The sequence below is a fragment of the Astatotilapia calliptera genome, chromosome 13 (genome assembly GCF_900246225.1).
Source record: "Astatotilapia calliptera chromosome 13, fAstCal1.2, whole genome shotgun sequence".
NCBI classification, from domain to species: Eukaryota; Metazoa; Chordata; class Actinopteri; order Cichliformes; family Cichlidae; genus Astatotilapia; species Astatotilapia calliptera.
Genome location: NC_039314.1, coordinates 27989106 through 28014243, shown reverse-complemented (window position 1 = coordinate 28014243; position 25138 = coordinate 27989106). Strand labels below are relative to the sequence as shown.

At 40.1% G+C, this 25138-nt stretch overlaps 1 protein-coding gene across 2 annotated transcripts; it reads right to left on the bottom strand.

The window, feature by feature from the left end:
• Positions 1-220: 220 nt before the first annotated feature.
• On the bottom strand, positions 221-25047 carry LOC113034871 (pyridoxal kinase-like). 2 transcript variants are annotated; one of them, XM_026190000.1, is made up of 11 exons: positions 24370-25047; positions 15936-15990; positions 12360-12464; positions 11797-11880; positions 10340-10374; positions 9838-9890; positions 7047-7092; positions 6813-6924; positions 6501-6637; positions 6254-6320; positions 221-5872 (listed from the first exon to the last, which is right to left on the bottom strand). In XM_026190000.1, the coding sequence occupies exons 1-11, from the start codon at positions 24448-24450 to the stop codon at positions 5757-5759; spliced, it is 891 nt and encodes a 296-aa protein (XP_026045785.1). In that variant the 5' UTR covers positions 24451-25047; the 3' UTR covers positions 221-5756. The 2 variants fall into 2 exon arrangements, with proteins under 2 accessions (XP_026045785.1, XP_026045784.1); XM_026189999.1 differs by having other exon boundaries at positions 9838-9923; positions 24370-25043.
• Between the last annotated feature and the right edge of the window lie 91 nt (positions 25048-25138).

The window sequence follows — 25138 nt, the reverse complement described above, 5'->3', positions numbered from 1 at the left end:
GTAAGCTTTAATCCAACTTTTGAGATCTACGATCATGTCTGAGAAGGTTGAGGTGTGGAGACCAACTGAAACAGCACAAAGTCACTCGATGTATTGCATATCACACAGATAAATGTCAAAATAAAATTCATTAAAATACAGAAGCATGTCCTCATTTTGCATGTCCAATAAAATCTAAGGAAGAAACAGATTGTAAATAATGAGACTGATCCAGCTCGTGTAATTCTTAATCTCTCTTTATTGCATTAGAACATACATTTCTCATATATATCTATATATATATATATTTATAAATGTGAATTTGTACACTACAATCTTTTATTGTAACATGTTAGAAAATACTCGTAACGCTCCAAAAACATAGCACTAAAAACAGTTACCAAACAATGATTATTACATTTCCTCATTTTGTTTTGGCCGCCGAGAACAGAAGGAAAGAAAAAGATGGTGGAGTTGAACCTGTGGATGTAGAGGAGGAGAGGACCACTGTGGCACAAGCAGGTGGGCTGTTGCAGTTTTTAATGGCAGCCAATTCATAACTAAACAGAGACGGATGAGGGGAGGCTGGGGTGTGAGGACGGGAGAGCATGGATAGCCACGCAGGAATGAGTCACATGACCACGTAAGCCAGAGAGACAAAGGATCCAATCACACAGGGTTTCACTTCAGTGAAACATTCAGAATCCTCACCGGCCGTCTGATCTGCAGTTAACTTTAAAAACGTGACACACGGTCCACAAACAGAAGCAAGTCAGTAGCAGGTGTAAACCTCAATGTTTTGGATGGTCTGAGCCTCCAGTTTGGTCTCATGTCAGTTAAATTCAATAAACTCGAGACTTCACTGGCTACATCACCCCTCCATCTAAAACACATAAAATGGTGTATTTCAACACAAACTAACATTTTTAAAAAAAATCTAAAATCTAGCAATTAGTTTTTAATGATAATAACCAGATTCAGTGAACAAAACCCCCTCAAAACTCTAAAAACCTCAAAAGATTAGCAACACCTGCTGCCTACAAAATTCAACCCGTGTACAGTTACCATGAACAAGCAGCCAGAGACCAAACCTGCGTCTTTTGTTTTTTTAACCAACTCAAAATTCAACGGAGGAATCTGAAGCAGTTGGACTTACTGAAAGCAGCGTGAGCAGGACAGACAGCAACAACATGGACACTGAGGCACGTTGAGAACAGGGAACAGCGGCGTGACAAAGCAGTGACAGCAGAAACAGTGAAAGTACAGTTTAACCATCTAACGAACACGCACACGGCAAGGCTAAGGTTTAAAAACTAGCAATACGGACAGAAGAACTGGCACTGCAGGGGTTTGCGCAGGTTTGGAGGATGTAAAGGAAGAAGAAGCAAAGTGAGGCATCAAGGGAACATTTAGGATTCAGTTCCCTCTCCGAGCAGTCCTCTAAATGTTCAGCTGGGGTTAAGGGAGTGATTGTCCTCTTGAACACACCTCTCCTCCCCTCCTCATCTTTTAACCAAAGCGTTCCTTTTCTTTTTTAACCTCCCCCTCCTCTTCATCCCACAACATTTGGCAGATTTTCTTTCCATGTATTTGCTCTTTCATTTTTACATGCGCAGACACACATACACACGAAACCCTGTTACCATAAACGACATTTACACACACATACACACACTCTCCCACGAGCAAAGACACAACAGGTGGATGCGTTTAGATCCAGTGTTACAGCGGTCAGGTTTGTTAGCAGAGCTGAAAGACGGTTGGCAAAATGCACAGACTCGTGAAGTCTGTTACTGATATGACAATCAGCGCTACAGTGACACAATATAACTGTACTGGTACAAAAGTGTTTTACAAATGAGATCGTTTTTCCCACCTATTTGTCCAAGAGGTGCATTCAGATTACCTCTGAGCACAAGTGTACAACACTGCAGTTCCCAAATGATAAATCAATTAGGGCCAGATTTATTAACAATCTGAGTTTTAATTAACTGCAAACGGTTAATTAACTGTTTGTATGCTTTATTTTTTACTTATTCCTTGTGGGGCTTCGACAAATCTCACAAGGAATGTTGCATTTTTTGGAGGGGAAGACGTTACGATGTGTACGCAATTGGTGCAGGTGGAGATCTAGAAGTTGTGAACAAAACTGTTTTGTGCTGAGGTTCGCAGGCAGGTAAATCACTGACTGCTTTATAATGCAAACTGCAAAGCTCACAAAGTCTCTGCATTCATTCTCTCAGCAGTGCGCATACACACGGAGCTCCATGACATCATAAAGTGACTTTCATTCAGTTGTTTTTTTCTAACTTCTGTCTAGTTTTGGATCATTATTAATAAATCTGACCCACGCTGCAATTTCAAATTAGTCATTCACCAAGAAAAAAAAATACTGTTTTATAAATATTTACTGAATTTTATATTTTTTGGGTTTCATTTTTTTAGTTGGAATTAAAAGAGTCAATTTTCTGCAATTTTGTAAACCAGACAATAATTCCGCCCCTTGCACCCCTATAAACAAGATAAACATACATTTACCTACATTTAAGACATCTCATGTTTCCTTCCCTCCCCTCCTCCTCTCTGTGAGTAGTATTGTGGTATTATGATGTTAGATTCCTAAGGCAGTATCACAGTACAGTCCATAGAGAAACAACAGCAGTACAGAAATACACTGACTTGCCCAGAACCTTACATCCAGCTCAGGTGGATCACTGATGGCTTCTGGCTGTTTTTTTTCTTTTTTTTAAGCCTCTGAATATTTGGTTGCACTTTCCAAAATTGAGGAGAAAAAAAGATTCTGGAGGTAATTTAAAACTGAAATCTCCTTTCTTGTGGTGCCCTTGTAGCGCAGTGGGCTAAGGCACATCCCAAGTTCTTGCGACATCATTGGTTTGAAACCAGCTCATGACCACTGTCGCCATTTGCTCTCCTCTCACCCTTCCCATCACGTTCCACTGTGGAAAAGCTACAGGTTATAATACCACCACTGGTTTTGGTTTTGGTTATAACAAATATTAATGTAATTCAAAAGCTGATACTGTGATTTTGAAACCCTGACATTTGACTTTATATCCCATTATCGTCTTTTTGTGCAACTAAAAATTAGAGAGGCATTTTTGGGGCGCATTTATTGTTAATCACTTTTGGCTCTGGAAAATTGTTTATATTGTGACATTTGTAAGATGATGATTTAACTGAAACTGTTTGAACAGATTAAGCTGTACTAACGACTTAACTGTATTAGTTTAGTGCAAAACTAATCTTTCGTTTCAAGATTCAACTCACAGCATTTGGTTGAAATTCGACCTACTTTTACTGCACCCACAACAAACAGAACTATTTCTACATAACAAACCTAATGACTACTTTTAAACATAAAGGTAATAGGAACTCGTACGCACATGCACAGACTAATTCAGGTTTCTGGTACAGATTAAGACGTGACAGAGACCACAGTGGAGTGTGATGGGAATCAAAAGCTCATTTTTAAAAATAAAAGTTTACAGAGCTTGTAGATGTTATCGATACTACTCGAGGCTTCCAGTAAATTCAGTGGCTCAACTTTCAGATATAGAGTTCTGGGCGAGAGCTGGGCTGGCAGCCGTCCGGCGTGACGTGGGTTGGTTCTGGCACTGAGGTGGCCAATTTCTGAGTGGTCTACAATCAGCTGGGGACAGCTCAGGCAGCTCGGGTTGCCCATTTTTTTCATGTTGTGCTAAGATGAAAAAGGTTCAACTATACACTATGATTTTTAGACAGTTACTATCAGGTGACAACAACTAGAGGCACTGAAGCGTCTGCGAGTGCCACAACCAACCCGGACGTCTCCTGTTTGAGTGATATTGTAGTGCGTGTAGTCTATAGTACAGTAGCATCAACACAATGGTCCAATAGACAGATCAGATAGAAGATATCATACAGATGGTCCAATACAGTTATAGTACAACATCTATACATTGTGCGTTTTTTTTTTGTTTGTTTTCTCATATTTTTCAAGAGATCTCAGGGGTTAAACTTGGTCACCATTACATCACTGCTGTAAGACGGGTAAGGGATTAAAAGAGTGGTGGGCAGAGCCATAGAAAAACAGTGTTTGATCTTTAGAGTCTTGCAACTTGGCGTCAGGTGTGGAGAACCACTTCTAGAGTGCAACACTGTCAGAAATAAACAGAATATGCCAGTTTAACAGGGTGGCAGTAATAGAGCAATAAAGTAGGCAAGTTTAATAATTTTGAGGTAGAGTTTTGGAGAACTTGTTCAGTGGTTCCACAAAGAGACTTTAGTTGGGCGGCCTGCCCGGTTATAATTTGCAACTCATTTTTCAATTTTTATCCGTGGACAACTGCCTCGCTCTTTGGATGAAAGGTAAGTCACTCCTAACCCTGACCCTCTAAGCCTTTCTTCCTCTATCAGCCGGCTTACTCGCCAGATCCAGGATCCGTGATGTGTTCCATGTAGGTTCATACGTTCCATTACTCAACTACATCCACCAAAAAGATTTCGTCCCACAGTCATGCGTACTCCAAGTCAGCTGTTGACAGTAATTCTTGTTCTGCTCTGAAAATCAGCTTCGACCCAGAGGTCTGCCGTATCCTTGGCAACACTGTTTTCTCACATCAAGAGGGACCTGGAGTTGACTCCATGCAGGAGTTTGTGGAGTTTACATGTCTTTACTTGTTGGGAAAGGTTTATGTAGCCATCTAGTCCCAGTAAACTCAGATACTCTTACAACATTTCCTAATTAAATAATTTTAAATAAATAATCAGAACCTGCAGCAGGTGGAGAACTGTTTCTACTGCTCCTACGCTGAGCTCACTGCAGAGCAGAACAAGGATGGCCTGTAGATGCAGCTGATTATTGCTATTTACCATGAAAATGTTTGCATTCTTTATTGTTTTTTTTATTTTTTAAGAAAGCATGGGTGCACCTATTTTCATGTGCACGTGCATACATTTGCACGTACACATGACCCTTACTAACACCACAAATACAGTCTAACTCTGTGCGAGAGCTGTTATTCAGCAGCTGGGTCACTGTGAATAGACTGACGTGCATCCAAATACACTGACATCACTATTCAGTGTGGCTACAGGGGCAAAAAACCAGGCCAGACTGAAGAGAAGCCACAGAAACTAAACCCGAGATCGTTATCAAGTTATCCATGAGAACTTTTTGAAAAGACTTATTAATAAGTCTTATGAAACTTAAAAAAGGTAAAATATTATTTTAAACCAGAGGTAAGACTATTAACTTATCCTAGCAGCACTCCAAGGACAAAACCTCTCCCATGTTTTCTATAACAGTTGTGAATTTTGCCCAGATCTCAGTTTACCAGCTCCAAATCAATTCCACTGTCGTGCAGATGATTGAATACTGGATGATTTTTTTTTAAAGCCATCACTCTCATTAACCTTAACATATGACATTTTGTGCTTGTGGAAGTTCCCTATCTGAGTCATCCGGAGAGCCCTAAAAATTTCTAAAGAGCTGCTGCAAAGTCCTCTCGGATACCCTGACCAAACCTTCTGTCTATCCATGGCTCTGGTTCCAAAACAGGGTTAAGGGTTAAGTTAGGGATCAGGACACTGAGGACTTCAAAGGGTTAAAGGACTAAAGGGTTTACAATACTAAGGTGTTTAAGGAGTCTGGATGATGAGTTATTGAAGTTAGGCAATGACAGTCAAGGTTTACAGTAATGAGAGATTTACCGAGATACAGGAGCTGAGAGATTTATGGATGGAGAGGTTAGTATGAGTCTTATGGGTGGGCAACGTTAGGATATGACTGTGGCCTCCGTAACTATGGCAGGATCTTCTATGTCAGCTTTACTTTGGACCATCCGCAGCTCCAGCTGGGGCGGACTGGGCCTCCGACCAGGACCTGCTAACTCTGAGGGCGAGAGGGGCAGGTAAGGGTCACACAAAATTCAATTAACCCGCAAAGTTTGATTGTGCAAAGTTTGGAATCTGAAGACAGGTGTCATGAACAAACTGCCATTCATGCAACGCATTTAAAAGCAGTTATGCAGGAGAAGCCAGTAACTGATAACAACAGGAGCAGAAATCCAGACTTTATCAATGAGCTGCTGTAGTGAGGACCCATGCAGGTAAGAAATATTACTGCTAGTTTTTATTTTTACCACCCAAAATTTTTTGAAACTCTAAAGTAAGACGCTGTTTAAACTGATTTCACATAATTGTTAGTGTTTTTGTTCATGAAATTCAAACAAGGAAAGCTTTAGACGCTGATAACTAGTTCTGTTATTCTCACCATGAGCGTAGGATATGGTCCTCTGGATAACGTGATGCATCACTGAAAACGTTTTCTCACAGGCCGTCTGAGAGACAGAAAAGAAAAAACAAAACAGTAATTTATCTTTTTTCTTCCTGACTTCAAATATGTCACCTTATCTTTTATTTACTTAGCTGTATTTCCACCATATTCCTATTCCTCAAACTTTCAGTTACTTTGGACTGAGCTCCAAACAGTTTTTCTGTGTTTGTTTGTGAGTGTGTACCTTTAGGTCAGTGGGGTAGTGATGTGTCCACGCTAGCAACATAGCAGCAAACAAGTCTCCAGTTCCTACAAAGACAGCATCCACTTTGGGAACTTCTAATCGCACTCTCTGTGTTGTCCTGCTGCCATCTGGACGAACTGAACAGCACAACAGACACACAACAGGTTAAATTCCTGTATTAACTCATTCACTGCCAGCCATTGGCAGTGAATGAGTTAAACCCATTGACTCATTCACTGCCATTGACGGCTATAGACGTCAATGGCAGTGAATGAGTTAATGTCAAACTACATTCCTAATCCTGTCGCCTACCATGACGCTGGCTGCCCAATGACACCAGGAAGCGGTCTCCCAGTCTAGAGGGAAGATCAGAGGACGTAATAACCACTGTGTCTGGGCCCATCGCATGGAGGAGGTCCATTACCTACAATCAGAACATGAGATACAGAAGTATGAAGCTGGAAAAGGCAAAAAGACAAACTCTACTTTTACAGCAAGAACTAATGTTCATGTAGAGAAGAAAAACAGGATAAGTAGATATGTTACCTCTACAGCGTCTTTCTCTGTGCTGATGTTTTTCCCCGTCAATAATCTAAAACACAAGCAAACAATCACAACAGCTGCAAAATAAATAACGTGTGAAAACATAGTTGCAACAAAGACCCTGAAGACACTAAATCAAGACTCTTTCATGAACAGAACCTGATTCAGTCTGATTCTGCAGGCATACAGACAAACCAGCAGGTGGAGTAACTTCACAATAAAGCTGTGACAGATGTGAGATTCTTAAACTGCTTAATATTACTGCAAAAAAGAGGCTGTAAGGGTTAAAAAAAAAACTTCACATGTGACTGTGGAGATCATAAAAACGTCATTTAAAACCTAAGCAGCAGATGTTACACTTTTAAGAATTTATAACAAAGAATCTGATGGCTTCTTCTGTTAGGTCCACTGAGTCCTACTATAAAGGAGGTAAAAATAAGGCTTTAAATCTTACCACGTTAAATGACTTAGTGCAGAAAATTGTTTTCTTATAGAGACACTAATATACATTCAAAAAGGTTTTCAAATAGTTTCATGTTTATTAATGTGATGAGAAAACAAACAGAACGCGAATGACATAATGCAAACTATTAGGACTGGGCTTCAACCACCATCTTTACTTTTCCACGAGCAGGCCGACTAACAAGAGGTTCAATTTAGCAGTTTCCATCAAAATGCTTCAAGTTCCAAATTATTCGAATTGTGCATTTTAAAGATCATTATATATAGCGTCAAGCTAAAACTGTACCTAATGTTAGCTGTTAGGCTATTATGCTGGTTTACAGGATGCACTAATCACTCTGCCTGGGTCCATCTCGTGGTCCATGACCTACAGATAATGGACCACTAAAACAGTTTGAACAGACTACAAAAACAAGATCAAAGCAACTGTCAGAATTTTTTTTCTTCTGTTGCTGAGCTGACAAATTATTTTCGACTTAATCAATCATTACTGTACTTGAATGGCACTAACCCTATTCTGCACTAACCTTTGAACTGGAGCGTGAATCAGACTTAAGCTTGTTCCAAAAACAGCAAAGCTCTAATGATGCAATCTCACTGTGTGATCTCAGGGTATAGAGGAGTGCTAAATACTAGGGCTGCACGATTAATCGTTAGAAAATCGCGATCTCGATTCATACTTATGTGCGATATCATTTCCAAATGACAACGATTTAAAAAAAAAAAAAAAAAAAGACGACGACGATTGTACCGCATTTTGATCCGGGACGTAATCTGCATGAAAACAAGCGCTCACTCTTCCTGCTCAACAAATGACAAGGGCGGAGCCTTATACCACGTGATACAGAAGCTGGCTGCTAAAATTAGCAGGGAAAAAACAACGGAGAGCACGTCAGGGATGACGAGAAAGTGACAGGAGAAAATCCGTCCCGGTCAACCACCCAAACATCAATAACGGGAACCTTATACAGCGCTTCCCTATACCCGTCGAACTCCCGCAGGCACAAAGAAATTACGGAGGCTATCACTTATCACCTGACCAAAGATATGGCTCCCATCAACACTGTGCAAAACGAGGGATTTAGGAAAATGATCAACACCCTAGACAAACGCTACACAGTGCCGTCCCGCAACTATTTTTCTATTGTTGCACTACCTGCTCTATACACGCAGCGTCGAGCAACGGTGGAGACGGAATTTCAAGCAGTACAACATTTTGCAGCAACAACAAAACGTGAGACATTTGTTGTCTTTATGTTTATTTATTGTTTTTATGTTCAGTCTCAACTGTTACAAAGTTGATGTGCAGTTAATAAGTGCAATAAATATTTATACTGGAAAAGAGAATCGTGATCTCAATTCTAAGCAAAAAAAATCGTGATTCTCATTTTATGCAAAATCGTGCAGCCCTACTAAATACACAGTGACAGAAGAAAGGATCCATCTTTATTTACACAACCGCTATTTATAAAGAAATATTTAGAGAGGAAATAAGTAACTGATTAAAGTAATGTATTTTCAAAGAACTCAAGTCATCTTGGATTTACAGTGCTTAAATTAAGAATACATAAAAGAGATTCTCATAAAGTGTGGAAGGAAAAATTAACAAGAAAGATAAGAGAGGATACAAGGGGAGCAAAGATGTATTTTTGGGACCACAAAATGGAAGTATTAGGTAACATAAGTGGCATTACATAAAGACCGTTTGCACCAATATACTCAGAAAATCAGAACAACTACAAAACCATTCAGGGAGAGTTTGTCTCAGACATGAGCAGAGGACCGTTGTAAGGACTCACAGAATGTGTGTGTGATTGCATCTGCTCACATGTAGCGGTCACTGTCAGGGAACCAGGCAATAAATAAATAAAATGAAATAAAAACACTCTTTATGAGACCGACTTGCTCACATTATTGCATTACATTATTATTACTTTGCAGATTACACTTAACTTGGGGATCAGGGTTCGGAATTAAGCTGTGATGATTAAACTTACCTGTAAGAGGATTGGGAATGCATTCATGTCAATGAATGTTCTTACTAGGGAACTAAAGTAATGCATTCACTTCCTGTTTAAAAGGAGTTCTTCCTTCTTGCTGTCACCAAGGGCTGCTCATTGGTGACCATATGATCAACATCTAGTTTTTACCTTGCAATATAAAGCACATTGAGACAATGACCATTGTGAACTGGCACTATATAAATAAAACTAAACTCTGGCAATAATATAAGGCTTTGTTATGCAGTGATATTAGTCTACTAATCAGAAGGTGAATGAACAGATGGTCACAGAGTCGTCAAATTGTCAAGACTGAAAACACTTTTACTTACTCAGCCTCAAACTGGTTAGGAGTGATGATGTCAGCAACAGGAACCACCTTGTTCTTATAGACGGGATAAAGATTTTGAGGAACATACTGTGGAAACAGAGTCACACAAACACAGAGGACTTCATCTGTGGGCAGAGTTAATACAAAGCTTTTCTCTGATGTTTGTTTTCATGCTTTTACATGATCAACACAAACTGTCCGCATAATGTAATACATACACAATATAGACACACACACACACACACACAGTAGATATATATACACACAGAGTGAGTCACTGTGTATATGTAATACTGTCAGATCACAATAATCCCTCTGTCATGAGAAATTAGTCTTGTAACACACCCACAGAACACGAACACAAATATATATATTTGTATAAACACACACACACACACTTAATCCCACCCACACAAAACTGAAAGGCACAAAATTCCTTCTTAAAAACAACAGACAGCATGGACACACATACAACAGGGTACACGAATAATCAGTAATCTCACCATAGATCCATGATCTCCGAGGACGGGGTCACACACTGAAACGACAAAAAGATACTGAGAGTGAGAGCACACCAGCAATCAGCGCATTACATAAACACACTGCAGTGATGGGAGGCATGAAAGTGGATTTGGAGATGAGCGCATCCAAGCTGGGAATGAGACTGACAGAAAAACCTATTATCCATTTTTAAAGTATTAAAACAGAAGACCTGGAGACCCTGCTTTGGGCTATACTGTTTATTACATATCAGTTTAGGAAATGACCAATTTAATACTTTTTCTCATTATTGGAGCCTCTGCTGTGGTGAAGGCAAAAAAGTTTAGTTCTGAGGGTGGAGTTGGACATCAGGTCTTGAAAGGTAACTATGCTATAACTCTGGAACTGATCTGATCAAACATCCATAAACCCATGCATCTTAACCACTTATCCAATCAGACTTTTATCCAATCCCCACTCTCCACACAAAAAAGTCACATTGAAATGCTTCCATGTGTTTCTAACTGCAGTAAAAAATGTACAACCTGTTACTGGGAAGATGTTGATGAAATAATGAACTAATAAGGCAAAGATTAAACATCCAGTAATGTTCTGATATGACAAATAAATATGTGTAATACAGCCAGAAACACGCATACAATTACTCTCACTTCCATAAAACACCCATGCTGTCTTACAGTCACTGCTCTCCTATGTTATTAAAGTATGACAACATTCAAAAGCATCTCGCAGCAGCAGCAGCAGCAGCATGTAACACAGGATCTTCTATAAGTGCTTAGGTAAACACATTGTGCAAAACCCAATGTTTTTCTTATTATTTTGAGCAGAGGCAGTAAGTCTCACTGTATATCTACTATTACAGTGTCCACAGGCAAAACTGCAACAGTCTTGATTTGAGTCAAACTGAGTGGTGTGACATGAGAAAAAAATCCTTCAGGCTACAGAGTCATTCCTGGAGTGAAGTGGATCTACTTTGAATAAGCTGGTTAAATAATAAATGCCTTTGCTGCCTCACCAAAAATGTGTTTAAACTCTGATAACGAAGGCTTGGCTTGAATGTAAAAGCATTCAGCCCAGGAGCCAAACCTCTCATCTTGATAAATCTGAGACTGACCTGTGGAAGGACGCTGCGGTTGTTTTTGTCCCTCCCACTCTGTCCTCCACCACATCTACCACTCTAAAAGAAACCTGTTTTTCCTCTGAATTATTTACTTAAGTTTAAGTTGAAATCCCCAGTAAAAAGACACTTTTCTTAAAATTAATTAAAAGTATGACCAAAACAATCTGATTACAGTTTTTGCCATAACTGAGCAGTTCTACTAACTGCAAGAATTTCCTAAAGGTAACAAAGGTTAAAGCTTTATTGCAGCCAAATGCTCAGTCACAGCAGTGGATCTTTTGTTGCATTTAATGTGATTCTTGTGCCCTTCTCACTCTGTGAAACCATGTGTTTGCTTACCGTACACCAGGTTGGGATTGGCTCTCTTTAGCTCCTGAACAATGTCCACCACCATCTCCAAGAAGGACGTGTCTCTGGTGTACCCTGCAGACATCACACACACACACACACACACACACGGAAGAGACAGAGCAGAGAAATTATTATAGGCTGTGTATGAAAAGATTCATAACTAACTATACTTTTTGATTTCTGTTAAAAACTGTAAACTTAAACTGCTCTGTATCTCAATAATGGCACCCAGTTGAACTTAAACTTACTTAAATCCAAACCGATTCTCAGATTTACCTTAAAAAGTTTTTACAGAAGAAAATTGTGACTTCTTATCTCTTTTTTATTCCCGTGGTCAAAATTGATCTACTGCTTTGATAAATGTAGATAACATGTGTTATCTACATTTGGCACACAAGTACATGATGCTAAAAAAAAGTAAGAAGACTGCAAGGAACTTATTTAAATTTAACCTCAGGGGGATCTAAAAATCAACTCTGATTAAACTAAATTAAACTGTCCAGATATCTGCATTTTGAGCAGCGGTACATGTGAAAAAGTAGGACACCCACCTGTTAAAACATAGTCATAGTGGTGCACGTTGTTCAGTTTGATCCCCTCATAAAGAACGTGAAGCTCATCTGCTGTCAAGACCTGACCTTTCCAGTGAGAATATCCTTCAGAAAGCACAGGAGAGATGTTACTGTGTTTGCTGTGAAGAGACCAGTGGATAAAACACACTTCTCCTGCAGGGAAATGTGAGCTTTTCAACCAATTCACAACAAGTAAATCAAAGAAAGTTTAAATGAGAATCAAACATGACGTGATGTGATTAGAAAACTGTACAATGATACTTTAATTAGTCGAGCCTCTCTCTGTGTGAGTTTGCTCCAGTCCCTCTTTCAGTTTACTTCCTGTTTTATTCTGAAGGTCAGACCCTCGTGTGGTTTTCTTTCCTCCTTTATTATTTGTATTTTTTAATGTTTGCTTAGGCTCAACTGTTCCCTATTATTCCTCCCTTCCTGTCTGTGTCTATGCCCTCAGTCTTTTTCAGGGTTCACACACAGGATAACTTTTCTACCCACATTTCATAATATCTAATGTTTCATTATATCACATCTTATTCACTGACATATCAAGATTTTACATTTAATATCTCATTTCAATTAAACCTTGCAAACATCATCCAAAGGATAAGACAAACACCCTGATCATAAATTCCTGAGAAGGTCTTTGTGCCCCAGACATGTCTTTACCCCACAACCCAGAATTTGAATCTAATTGTATGAAGAACGCACACACATACATGCACGCACACACAGACACACACACACAAACACACAGCAGACCTGATACCTGCAGACACAGTATCTGGTTAGACAGGGACAGAGTGGAGGCTAGCAGCAGGACAAAGACGTACATGCTCCACTACACACACACACACACACACACACACACACACACACACACACACACACACACACACACACACACACACATGTGCTGAATACTGTATACAGGTGTGCATGTATGTGAAGTGGCCACAAGCATATAAGCCAGTGTGGAGGGTGTCTGTCTGCACATGACAGGTTTGCTGCAAGCTGGTGACGTCGTGGCTCCAGGTGAGTCACAGCCAGGTCACGTGGTTGTGGTGGGGGTTCTGGTTGCTAAGCAACAAGCCAGGAGAAAGCCAAAGGGGGCTAAGAAAAGAGATGAGCAGTCAGAGTGGTGTGTGCGTGAGAGGGAGGGCAAAATGAAGGCAGGCCTTCAGATAAGAGCTGCTTCTGACGTCACGCTGCTGTCGCAATTTCCCAACGCCCGCTGCTGTTTACTGCTGCGTCGCATGGCCGCTCCCAGCGTCTCTCTCTCCATCATCTCTCTCTTTGATTCATTTTCTCTCCTCTCTCCAGTTTTTTTCCTCTCTGTTCACCTTCTCTGCCCCTCTCCTCAGCCGCTCTTCTCTCCCTTTTCAGATGAAAACGTCTTCTTCAATATGTCACACCAAATTACACACTCTCCTCTGAGAAATTGCAAATGTAAGATCTGATTAAAGTCTGAGGCATTTCTGCGTTAAGGTCACTCAAACAGAATCCCACAATTGATGTGAGGACTTTTTCTTCTCTTCTCCACAACACACCGTCCTCAGCTGTATCACTGTCTACTCTGCAAGTGGATTGATAATAACAGTGAGCTTACAACCTGTGATTAGATTACTCACTCCTGGCTTTAACTCGTCCCCAAGGGTTTAAATTGAACTCCAGTAATTCTCTAAGACAAGAAATGCAAGAAAAAACTAATTTCAGAAGGACTGTGTGGAAAATTCTGGAGTTGGCTCAACTTTTCCTGCAAAACTATCCAATGTCATCCGGAAAGTGATAATGAAAAAGGTGACACTGATTCAGTAATTCACGGTAAAGGAGCTCCAGCCTGTACTGAGTGTATAAGAGAACATACTATTCAGAAGTTGGACATTTCTCTTTTGTAAATTATTTTTTGTATGTCCTATGAAATATTCTAAAGAGAAACCGGATTTCTGATTTTCGTGAGCTATAGGTGATAGTTATCTAAATTAAACCAAAAAAAGGCTTCAAATTTTTCACTGTGAGATTTCACTATATATGCACCAATAGGACCCAAAAGCAGGACACAGAAAAAGGTAAAGAAACAGAAGATAGACATTAAATAGCTATTTACAAAGATCAATCTCAGTGGGTTTGGGGTTTTCTTGAACCAGCTAACACAAAGAAAGCCTACTTAAGTTGAATCTAACCTCTCAGGTACATAAACTTTCTTTAAAGCTCACATGTCTGTCATGAAACGTGACCTAGGCAGTAGTTGAAAATACTGAAAAAGGCTGCAACAGGCAAATATAAATACCACCATCTGCTGCTGCTACATTTAAGCTCCAGGCTCGCCCACATGACACTTATCCTACAAAAACTCCTACAATTATGTTTAGCCTCAGTCTGCAACATCACCACAGGTCACTTTCACTGTTTTTAAGCTCACTATTATCTGTGTCGATAACAACTCCGTACAAAACAATCTGAGGCTGACTTCAAAGCAGTTCACTCGTCAATCAGACTTTCAGCTTACAGCTAAGTCAGCAGTAACCGTATGGAATCGGTTGCATTAAACCATAACACGAGGGGGTCGCACTGTCTTTTAGGTCACGTGAAATCAGATATGCAGATAAATTAGTTTACCACCCACAAACAAAATCAAACCTTTGTTATGATCTACTATTTCTTGACTCCACTATGAAGCAACAAGCAACAGCTGGACAAATATGTTTGTTTTCACAGCTGATTCATTCTTCAGGTTCAGTTAGCTTGGATTCCATGAAGTGGGGCCACACATCAGTGCGACAAAGGAGACACGGTGCAGATTATTCACTCACGTCTGGCAATCAGATCCAAATATTATGGCTAAATGTGACAGAGAGATGATGCAGACAGCCCAGAGGCGATGTCTGCATCATCTCTGTAACAAGATGCATCATCACTGCAATCATACAAGTTCCTTCAAATCAAATTAGTTCTGTCACAAGTACGCCTTTGCAGAAATTTTACACATCTCTTTCAATTATACTGATTAGATTTTAAACTTTGAGAGTCATCAATAAACTTTCATAATTATTTAACCCCTTAACATACAGCTAATAAGCTTAAGGATGTAAAAAAACAAAACAGTTTTACTGGAGAGCCAATTAAGCAACTTCAGATTTTCACGGCTCATATTAAAAAAATCTCATAAAAGTATAAAAATGAATTTTTCATGAAATGGGATCTTTAGATGATTCTTCTTAAAGAGAATAGAGATGGCACCAGATCAGCAGCATCATGTCCAATAAGAGAGAGACAGAGATGGAGCTTGTATAAAATGTGAATGGCGTTCATCTCCCTGCAGCTATATCTGTGTTTCCAAGCTGTTCTGGTGTCTGAGCATGCAGCCGCTGACCTCCACAGAAACTCATTTATCTGTCGAGTCGTCAGCCTCGGCACGGTCGCTGCCTCGAAGGGAACCATGTCTGTTAACACTCGCCAACACCTCATCACGACACCGAGGGAACTGACTGACTCACACACACCCACATAAAGCAGGCACGCACGAACTGAGAGATACACAGGCTAAGTCAGTGGCCTGACCTGTATGGTTGGAGAACTGGACGGAGTTGATTGAGTCCACCTCAAACCCTAAAAGCTGAAAACAGAAGACACAGAAAGAAAACAGTTGTCAGAAGATATCAGGAGAACACACTTTTACAGCTCGGCTGTGTTTTAAAGACTTCATTCTGTAGTCTCAGGCTGCTGGTGTGTCTCAGGTACCACAAGGAGTTCACTGGTGATGATGTGTGAGGCACCAGGTTATGACATTAGTGAGATATACTTATTCCTAACAAAGCTTTCATCTTTTCAAAGACCGAGAGCATTATGTCTTAACTGGAACATTGCTGGAATATTGATGCTTTCATTGTGGAGGAGTTGGACCCTCGGGCAGCACAGTGATGCCCAGTGGTTAGCTTTGTTGCCTAACAGCAAGAAGGTCCTGATCTAGCTGGGGCCTTTCTGTGCAGAGTTTGCATGTATTCTGGCTTCTCTCACGGTCCAAAGATATGCCGTTAGGGGGGGTTAGGTTAATTGGTGATTCTGAATGTGAGTGTGAATGGCTGTTTGTCAGTCTGTGTTAGCCCTGCGACAGACTGGCAGTGTACTAGAACAATTATTAAAAAGATTTAGAAATATGGTCATTACATCGTCATGATTCCATCACCATGTTTGGTTTGCATATTAAAATATTTAATCTGAGTTTTCTCCACAAGTAAGGGTTTATTGGTTGCGGCAAAGCAGTAATTGCCCACCTTTGAGCAGTGGGAGAAATTATCTGTGATGACTTAACCAAGTTAATTTTCTTCATGAAAGCAGAACAAGAACAGAAGGGCAGACACATTGGTTTCTGGGTGAACAGTTTGATTGAGTTTAATGTATAATGTGTTACTTCTCCATTGTGTCAAGTCAACCTCAAAGAGAGGATAGTCATTTGTCATTTTTAATGCAAAGGCTCACTAAAGAACAGTCCTTCTCAGGTTGACTTTGGCGGTTCAGTTGTAGCTAACTAGATAGCCTCAGTGCCTTTGTTTTGTGTTTGTGATATTAAATCAACATAGTAAAGCTGCAAAATAATGAGCTGAAAATACTTTAGTACTGTAAAGTTGAACATGAAAAAGTCAAACTGCAATGGAGGGAAAAAGAAACACACTGTTAGACTTCATTTAACCTTGATGGATATACAGACATCGTCTAAATGTAACTTCTGCTGAAGTCTGCACACAGATCTGCAAGAAACAGCTCGTGGTGTCCTCACTCTCTCTGTTTTTTAACAGATTTGTTTTTATAAATTACCCCAGAGAGAGAGAGAGAGAGAGAGAGACACCCACACATGGCTCATCCACGTGCTGAGTTAATTGTTATCTGAATGTCTTTATTTTAATTGAGCTAAAGCTGGCAGAGTGAATGAGGTCTTTGTTCTTTTCAACTGACTGTGACTTTGAGATACAAGAATCCTCTTTCAGAGACGAGCCCCTCCACCCACCCAGGAACACAGTGTAGATATTAACTTTGACCTTGTACGGGTTTCTGAAAGGTGGGACACTGTATTTATTTCAGCAGCGTGAAGCATTCAGAAAACACGATTAACATGCAGAACAATTCACTGCAGTCACATTACACTCCTGTGCACACAGAACTGAATGAATTATGACCTTTTTTGATATATTAATATTTGCATTATCCTTCAAGGAGAGTCTTCTGTTGTCCTAACTTACAGGACTGTCAGTGATCATGTTACACTTTAAACCTCAAGTGATCGTTGCCTTGCCAAAATATTTAATACAAATTTCCTAAATAAAGCGAGGTAAATGGCTAAATGTGGCAATGAAAATTGCTCCCTGTGTAGCTACAGAGCAGATTTCCAAAAGGGATCAAGCCCACTGTTGTCTGGACATCCTGGTGTCCCTCTCTGTCTCTCTACCTGGAGCCAGTAGTTGCCTTTACAGACAAAAACACCTGCTAGTCTGGGACTAACTTCCTACTGGATGTCCCTGACTCCCCTACCCCAAACACTCTATTTCCCCCTCTTAAAAAACAGTTTTTAATGTTAAAATAATCCAAATTGTAATTACTGACCAAAGCAAATTCGACTGCAGTTTCTCTATAATCAAACAACTGCTGCTGTTTGACTTGTTATTGTATATTTTTAATCTAAATATCATACTAGTATTTTGGTTTACTGCAAAGTACATGCTGTCCAAGAAGTCTGTGCTTCAGTTCTGATAAACACTCATTCATTTTATGTAACTTTCACAATAAGTTGTTTGCTATTTTTACATTATAAGAAAATTAATAAACAATTGCCCCATAACTTTAAAGTTTCAATATCAATGTAAAATAATATGCAGAACATTTGCAGCATTTTGGACTGCATGTACCTAAAAAAACATGGCAGCTTTGAGCATAACGCTACTTTCAATCCTATTCAAGATATAAGACTGTTGTTACTCATAGTAGTAGTGGGTGTGGTCAATAAATGCATGATGAGGTTGGATTTTACCATTTAGGAATTCTTTCAGCTTCAGTTTTCAAATTTCAGTCAATTCAGAAGTGATTTTGAGCTTCCAGCCTATCACCTCCCGTCTGTTTGGAAACATCTGTTTCTTTGCTGTGACTACACAAACTGTCACTGACATTTATCGCAGCGTGTTCTTTTGCCTCAGCGTGGATCCAAATTGGCCGTTGATGCAAAACCGTGTATTTACAGCGGATGTACATGGGTGGGTCTAAGAATATGTTATTTAGGTCACATCTTCCCGTGCTCTATTCATGGGCCTCAAGTCACTGACAGACTGTTTGCACCGCTGCTGACGGGAAAGCTTTCACTCAAGGCGAGGATCTTAACAGATTAAAAAAAATTAAACATTTTGCCTTCTTGGAGAAAAGCTTTTGGTAAATTCCCCCTGCGAGGAAGCCCCTTTCACAGCTGACGAAAGACGAGTTCAATTAACGAGTTGCACTTCTGGCTCATCACATCTGAGGCAACACAACAGCTAATTTTACTGCATCGTGACTTCGCTGGCACCATCCTTCTGCAATGACTGTTCAGTTCAGTTTGATTTATATAACAGAGTGAGAAATAAAAGTCAGCTTTTCTCCCCTATTTGGAAATGCCCATACCTGTGGGTGCATGTCACTAAAGTCTGATATAACTTAAAAGTTTTATAATAAGGATCACTTATTCCACTTTAACTGCTACACTCTTCTCTTGTGCAGTTACTCTGGACATTATTTTTGAAAGAACTATTCCTTTCCACTTCTGGCACTTAAAAGAAATCAAGATGTAAAATTTATATGTACTCATTACTTTTTAATGTTAAAAAAAATCGCTATTTGATATTATGGAGGGTGCCAGTGCCCTTGAATGCTGTTTCTATGTGAAAGCTGAAGCTTTAACTTTAAGGCAGCCTGTCTCCATCTTTTCTGACGTCATTAGGAGGAATCCTGTGGCAGCCAATCAGAGCCCTGCTTTCTCATGTTGCCGTCTCCCGGCTGCTGACATGCCACAGATTCTCCGTCGTGACAAGAGAGAGGGATGCCCGGCAATCTCGGTGACATCATTGTCATCACCATCATCATCTTCTTCTCTCTGATCTGTGACACCAGCTGAATCATGGTTGTTACTGTGCATGGTGAGACTTTCTCCTTCATTGACCTGTGGGTTTTCCATTGAAGTCTAAATTTAACACACTGCCCTTTTTTTAATTAATTAATTTTTGCTTATGTCCACAAGCATCAGCAGTGGTTCATTCACACAGTCTGTCTGCCGCAATCACCATCCAGACACACTCATTATACACACTGGCACCATGAGCAGCTCCTAGAAAATGTATGTTCTTGCAGACTCTTGATATTCTAACACAAATGCTGGCTCTCTTAGCAAGGCTTATCAGTGTATTCATAATGGACACCATGTTCAAGCATGAGCGTGTTAATTATTGCACCAGGACACTCTGCATTGCAGAACAATATCAATTTTGTAATTCTTTCATCAGATCTGGGACCATATGTCTCAGACACTCGGGTGAAGAGAGATGCTAAGCGGTTAACTGATCACCACCTGGTGAGTTGGATCAGGTGGCAGTGGAGGATAGTGGACAGCCCTGGTGCACCCAAACCTAAACCTATTGTGCAGGTGCACTGAGAGAATCCAGCAGAGGCAGAGGCGCTGGTCCACAAAATCTTCAATTCCCACCTTCAGCAGAACTTCAAAAGCATTACAATGAATATCAGAGACATTGAGACTGAATAGACCATATTTTGTACCTCCACTGCCGAGGCAACTGCACAGAATTGCAGCCACAAAGTAGTGGATGCCTGTTATTGAAATAGTCCCTAAACCAGATGGTGAAAGGATCCATCATGCTCAAGAACGAGTTGTACTGGGCTTGGTTACCCGGAGGTATATCAGAGGTAGCTGACAGATAGCAGCAAGCTAAGAGTGTGGCTCTGACAGCAGCTGAAGCAAAAACATGCATGTGGGAGGATCTTTGTGAGGCCATGAAAGAGTTTAAGTTGGTTTCAGGCAATTCAAAAGGGGAAAGTAATGCTCCAATCACAAAAACAGACAGGTGAGGTGGTTCAGGTATCTGACTAGGATGCCTCCTGGGCTGAGGTGTTCCAAGCATGCCCTGTCAGGAAGCACCAGGGTAGACTCCAGGCACAGTGAGTAAATCTTTCAGCTGGTCAAGGAATGCCTTAGTATTCCCCCCAAATGAGCTGATGGAGGTGGCTAAAGAGAGGGATCTGAGCATCTCAGCTAACGCTGCATTACCGTTGTGTTATAAAATAATATTAGGGACAAGTGTCAGTGATCCTACTCACCTAAGCTGTAAGCAGCCATAATGACAATTTTTTACAGTACACTTTACATTGCACTAGTTAAGACTGCTTTAGTATTAGCCTTGTATAAACAGGCTTAACCAGGCGTAGTAGTTGAACATTAGTGTCTCTACTGGACTCTGGTGACATGCATCAAAGCCTACAAGTCACTGGGATAACTGCAAAATTCACCCTGGGGTAATGCAAGCTAAAAATAAACCTGAACCTTCTTACAACAAGCTCCAGTCTTTCAGGGTGATGTACTGTACTGTTGGCCGATAACGCCTCACTACCACTACTGACTGCATCACTACTGGCACACTAAAATTATAACCATCCTCAGTGTAATCAAGATAATCACAGGCTCAAAGCAATCCGTCTGCATCATCCTATGTCCTGGTTTAAATGTGCTATACAGTAAATAAAGGTGATATACTGTAAACATCAGAGATCCTAAAGGAAAAGATTTTCACTGTCAGTTGATGGCAAGAACACTAGGTCTCTAGGTCTCACATATCAAATTAACTATAAAGGACCAACTTTAGACTCTAGATTCAAACGGTGCATTATGTGAAACAAAAGAGGAAAATTTCTTAGGAAAAAAGAAAAAATGGCAGATGTACAAAAAGGCAAATTTAAGATAAAAAATGCCAAGTTCACAAGAAGCAGGGAAACTGACAAGAAAATTGTACAATGGCATTTCTTAACTTCTGAAGAAGTAAAGTTGGAAAGAAATTAACATACTTGAAATCCTAGTTAGATAAATAACTCTAACAAAATGCTACGAGGACACCAAACCAACCAACATCTTTCCAATGTTGTGATGAGGCAGCCACATTATAATGTGTAATGAAATGATTTTCATTTTATGAATCTGGAAAAAAAAAAGTCCGACCTGAGCAATTCAGAACCAGCTGAACATTTGTTATGATCAGCTAACAAATGTTATATATCATATGATATCCAAAGACCATTACAAAAAAAATTACCTTCACAGTACGAAGACTTTCTGAGTTACAGGCTATTAATCTGCCTAGTTTTTTTTTTCTTCAAAACATCTTAAGTACAAGATACTGCTGCATTAAACTTTCATTTTACATTTATTAAACAGCATGTGGTTTGTTATCAGACAAAACTCTGTCACAGCAAAGTTGTTCCCACTGTTAAATAAGTTGCTCTACAACCTTTATCATTAGTGCAACACTTTGTGATTAAGACAACTTCCAGCTTCCTTTTACCTCCCTATTGGGCTTGAGTACTGTTAATACTTAACACTATTCAATGATGGTGATAGGACTACTGGTGGGATGTAACGTAGTACTTCTGCTCAATTCTTTTGTGTGGTACGTTAATAAACTACTTAGCAATTACTATCATAGTTAGCCCAAAAAATCATGGTGTCTAACCAGGTATGGCCATCAAGTACAAAATTATCTTACAATTTTTAGCAAATCTGTGATAACAGTATTTCTGCTGATATAAAAACTCTCTGACTTTTAAGTAAAAGTATAACACAACTGTTTAATTTAATAAAAAAGTATGTCACATAAAAACATTTCACCAAAACAATTAAATGCAGTTCCCGCTCATGGTGTCGCTTACCACCAATACATTTATTAAACTACAAGGTTCCAGTCCAGTTGACCTTCATCAGGTAGATGATTGTAATTTAACAACCTAAATGTATCAGCAATAAGCATTTTTCTTTCACCTGTTACACACTCAGGTGAACAGAGATTTTGAATTAATAGCTTGTCCCTAATAAAACTAAAATGAAATATATATTCTACCCGGGATGGTGTATCTTGGGTCAAGCTTTTCAACCAGTTTCCTAAAGCCCTACTTTGCCACACCATGTAACCACATCAGTAAATTACATCCATTTTGCTCTTCCTGACACTTGGAGTACAGCTCCAAGTGTCTTTCCAACTGTGTCCTTGTTGTTATTATAACTACCCTTTTACTAAATTTCTCTCAGTTTCAGACATGTGTGCGCTTGTCTTGTGTTATATCAGGGTACCACTGATATAACACTGTATAACCATGTAAATAAAATTTTCAGTATTACTGTGAATGATGAGACGTGGTGCAGCTAATAGCTATGCCTGCCTTCTTTCATTTGCCTTCTTTGTATTGATGAAACTCGTTACATCTACTTTGACCTATTGTAATTATTAATTATCAAGTTCTCCCTGAAAAGCCTTGATCTCAAATAGAGGCCATATTTCTCCAATATCAGCCTCTTTCCAGACTGCAGGCTTATTTGCAGTTCCTACAGTTTCCAAAAGTTGAATGGAAGGCAGAGCCTTGAGCGATCAGGATCCTCTGCTGTGGAAGCAGCTTCCAGTTTGGATTCAGGAGACAAACACTTTTGTTTGTTTCCAGTTCCTGAGCCAATTTCTGCGGGAGGTATTTTCCTGGTAAATGGGAGTTCTTTGTTCCCATTGTCACCAAGTTCTTGCACATCATTTGCGGTTTGTTCTGTGGTGTTGTTGGTCTTTCTACTTCTACTACTTTAAATTTTACAAATGATACTCTGCATCATTTATATTAAAGCTTTGGTTACCTATTATGTTCCAGAATTGAAACTAGAAATATAAAGGTATATTATGCAGTATTATTATAGAAAAGGTACCCAGCAGATGCACTAATGTATCGTATGCTATTCTGCACAAGGAGTCCTGTTACTTAAGTTTTATTTTGATCAAAAACTTCTATAGCATTACTTCAGTCAGATTAATACTTTGATTATGACTTTTAGCTATATCAATATAAATAAAGGGCTTGAAAATCATGCCCAATCATTTCTTTATTTTAATTCTGGCTCAATATTCACACTTGCTTTCCTTAAGGAAATCTAATGTCAGGGGGTGCAATCCAATTCACAAGGAAGACTTTCAAATTGTAGTAAAGCAGGGTATAGTTTAAGGGTTTTTTCACTGCGATATTTGTTTTGTAATGACAATAATAGGACATATTATAACTGCACTGGTTTTGTATGCAAATCCTCAGGCTGTTGATCACTGTTGGATGATTCATTCAAAAAGTACTGGTAGGCTACACGTTTTTATACAGCTTAAATATACAGCCTCGTGTTTTCTCTCCACGGATTATGATGAAGAACACCTTGCTCCATTATCGGACACCCTCAATGACATGTGTCGCGCCGCAATTTCTCTAGCAGATAACGACTTTCCTCTTCATTTGGTGGCTAAATGTGCAGATAACGAAGACGCTGGTAGAAAAAAACACCTCTGCTGATTAACATTCCCATCTCTGATAAGGATGCACAGGTTTGGGGGGGTATTATGCACGACACCTGTCGTCGCGGCTGTCCCTCAATATCTGGGCTACTACACAGTTATTTTTAGATTCTCGTTGCACATCTAACATCGCCGTCGATTATGTCCGCTTTTCACTCTCACAGCTGGGAAATTACAACTAACCGGAGCCATAAATAAACGCATCCAAGACTGTACTAACTTTCCACCATCTAATTAGCCATTTACACGTTCCTGTTTGGCGCTGATAAGAGTGCCGCAGTCGGATTTTGTTGGCAAAGGGCAGTGAAACACGTCAGACAGGGTCGTGTCCGATAACGAGCGTCTGGTCGCTCGTTGTCCGAAAACGGGTGCATGCAAATTGTATTTACCTGTAACGGGAAAGAGGCGCTCTTGTTGCCCACATATCCCCGGACTACATGGCTCTGTATGGACAGGACGCGGCATTCCATGGCGGCTCCCGGTCAGCCGAGGAAGAGATGCAGATAAATATTCTCCGTTATTCGACGAGAGTCACGTCTTCACATAACAACACCGGGAAAACACAGTTTGAACGCAACGACCGCACCGCCGGTAGGGAAAGAGGAAACGGTAGTTAGCCTGCTGGCTAGCGGCTGTGCGCGCGCGTACGTCTGTGTGAGCGCTGGTTGTAGCCGGAGCCCTTAACGAGTGATGGAGAGCGGTGACGTCGGGAGGTGGAGAGAGGGGTGTCGCGCGGATACGCCAATGATACACACGCGCGCGCACACACAAACAGCGGGAACCGTTTTATTTACGGTAAGCGCTGTGTGTACTTTGTGCAGTGTTGATATCAAAGTCCTTCGTGTGTTGACCTAGGCAACCGAACGGTCGCGCGCAGCAAGGACAAAATTTACACACATACACGCACGCGCGCTCGCCGTAATTCTACACAGGCATTCTGTGTGACCGCCTAACGACTGACGTCAACACCACTAGCGCATCCCCGTCAGCACAGCTGGATTTGAATGAATGAGCTCTTATTTTTTCTATTTAGTTCTATTTAATTCTATTCTGTATACAGCCGAATTATTGTGGATAACATTTTACATTAACTTATTATTCAGATGCAGGGTAAAATAAATGATTAACACGTAAATGGCCAAAGCAAGAGCAAAATTT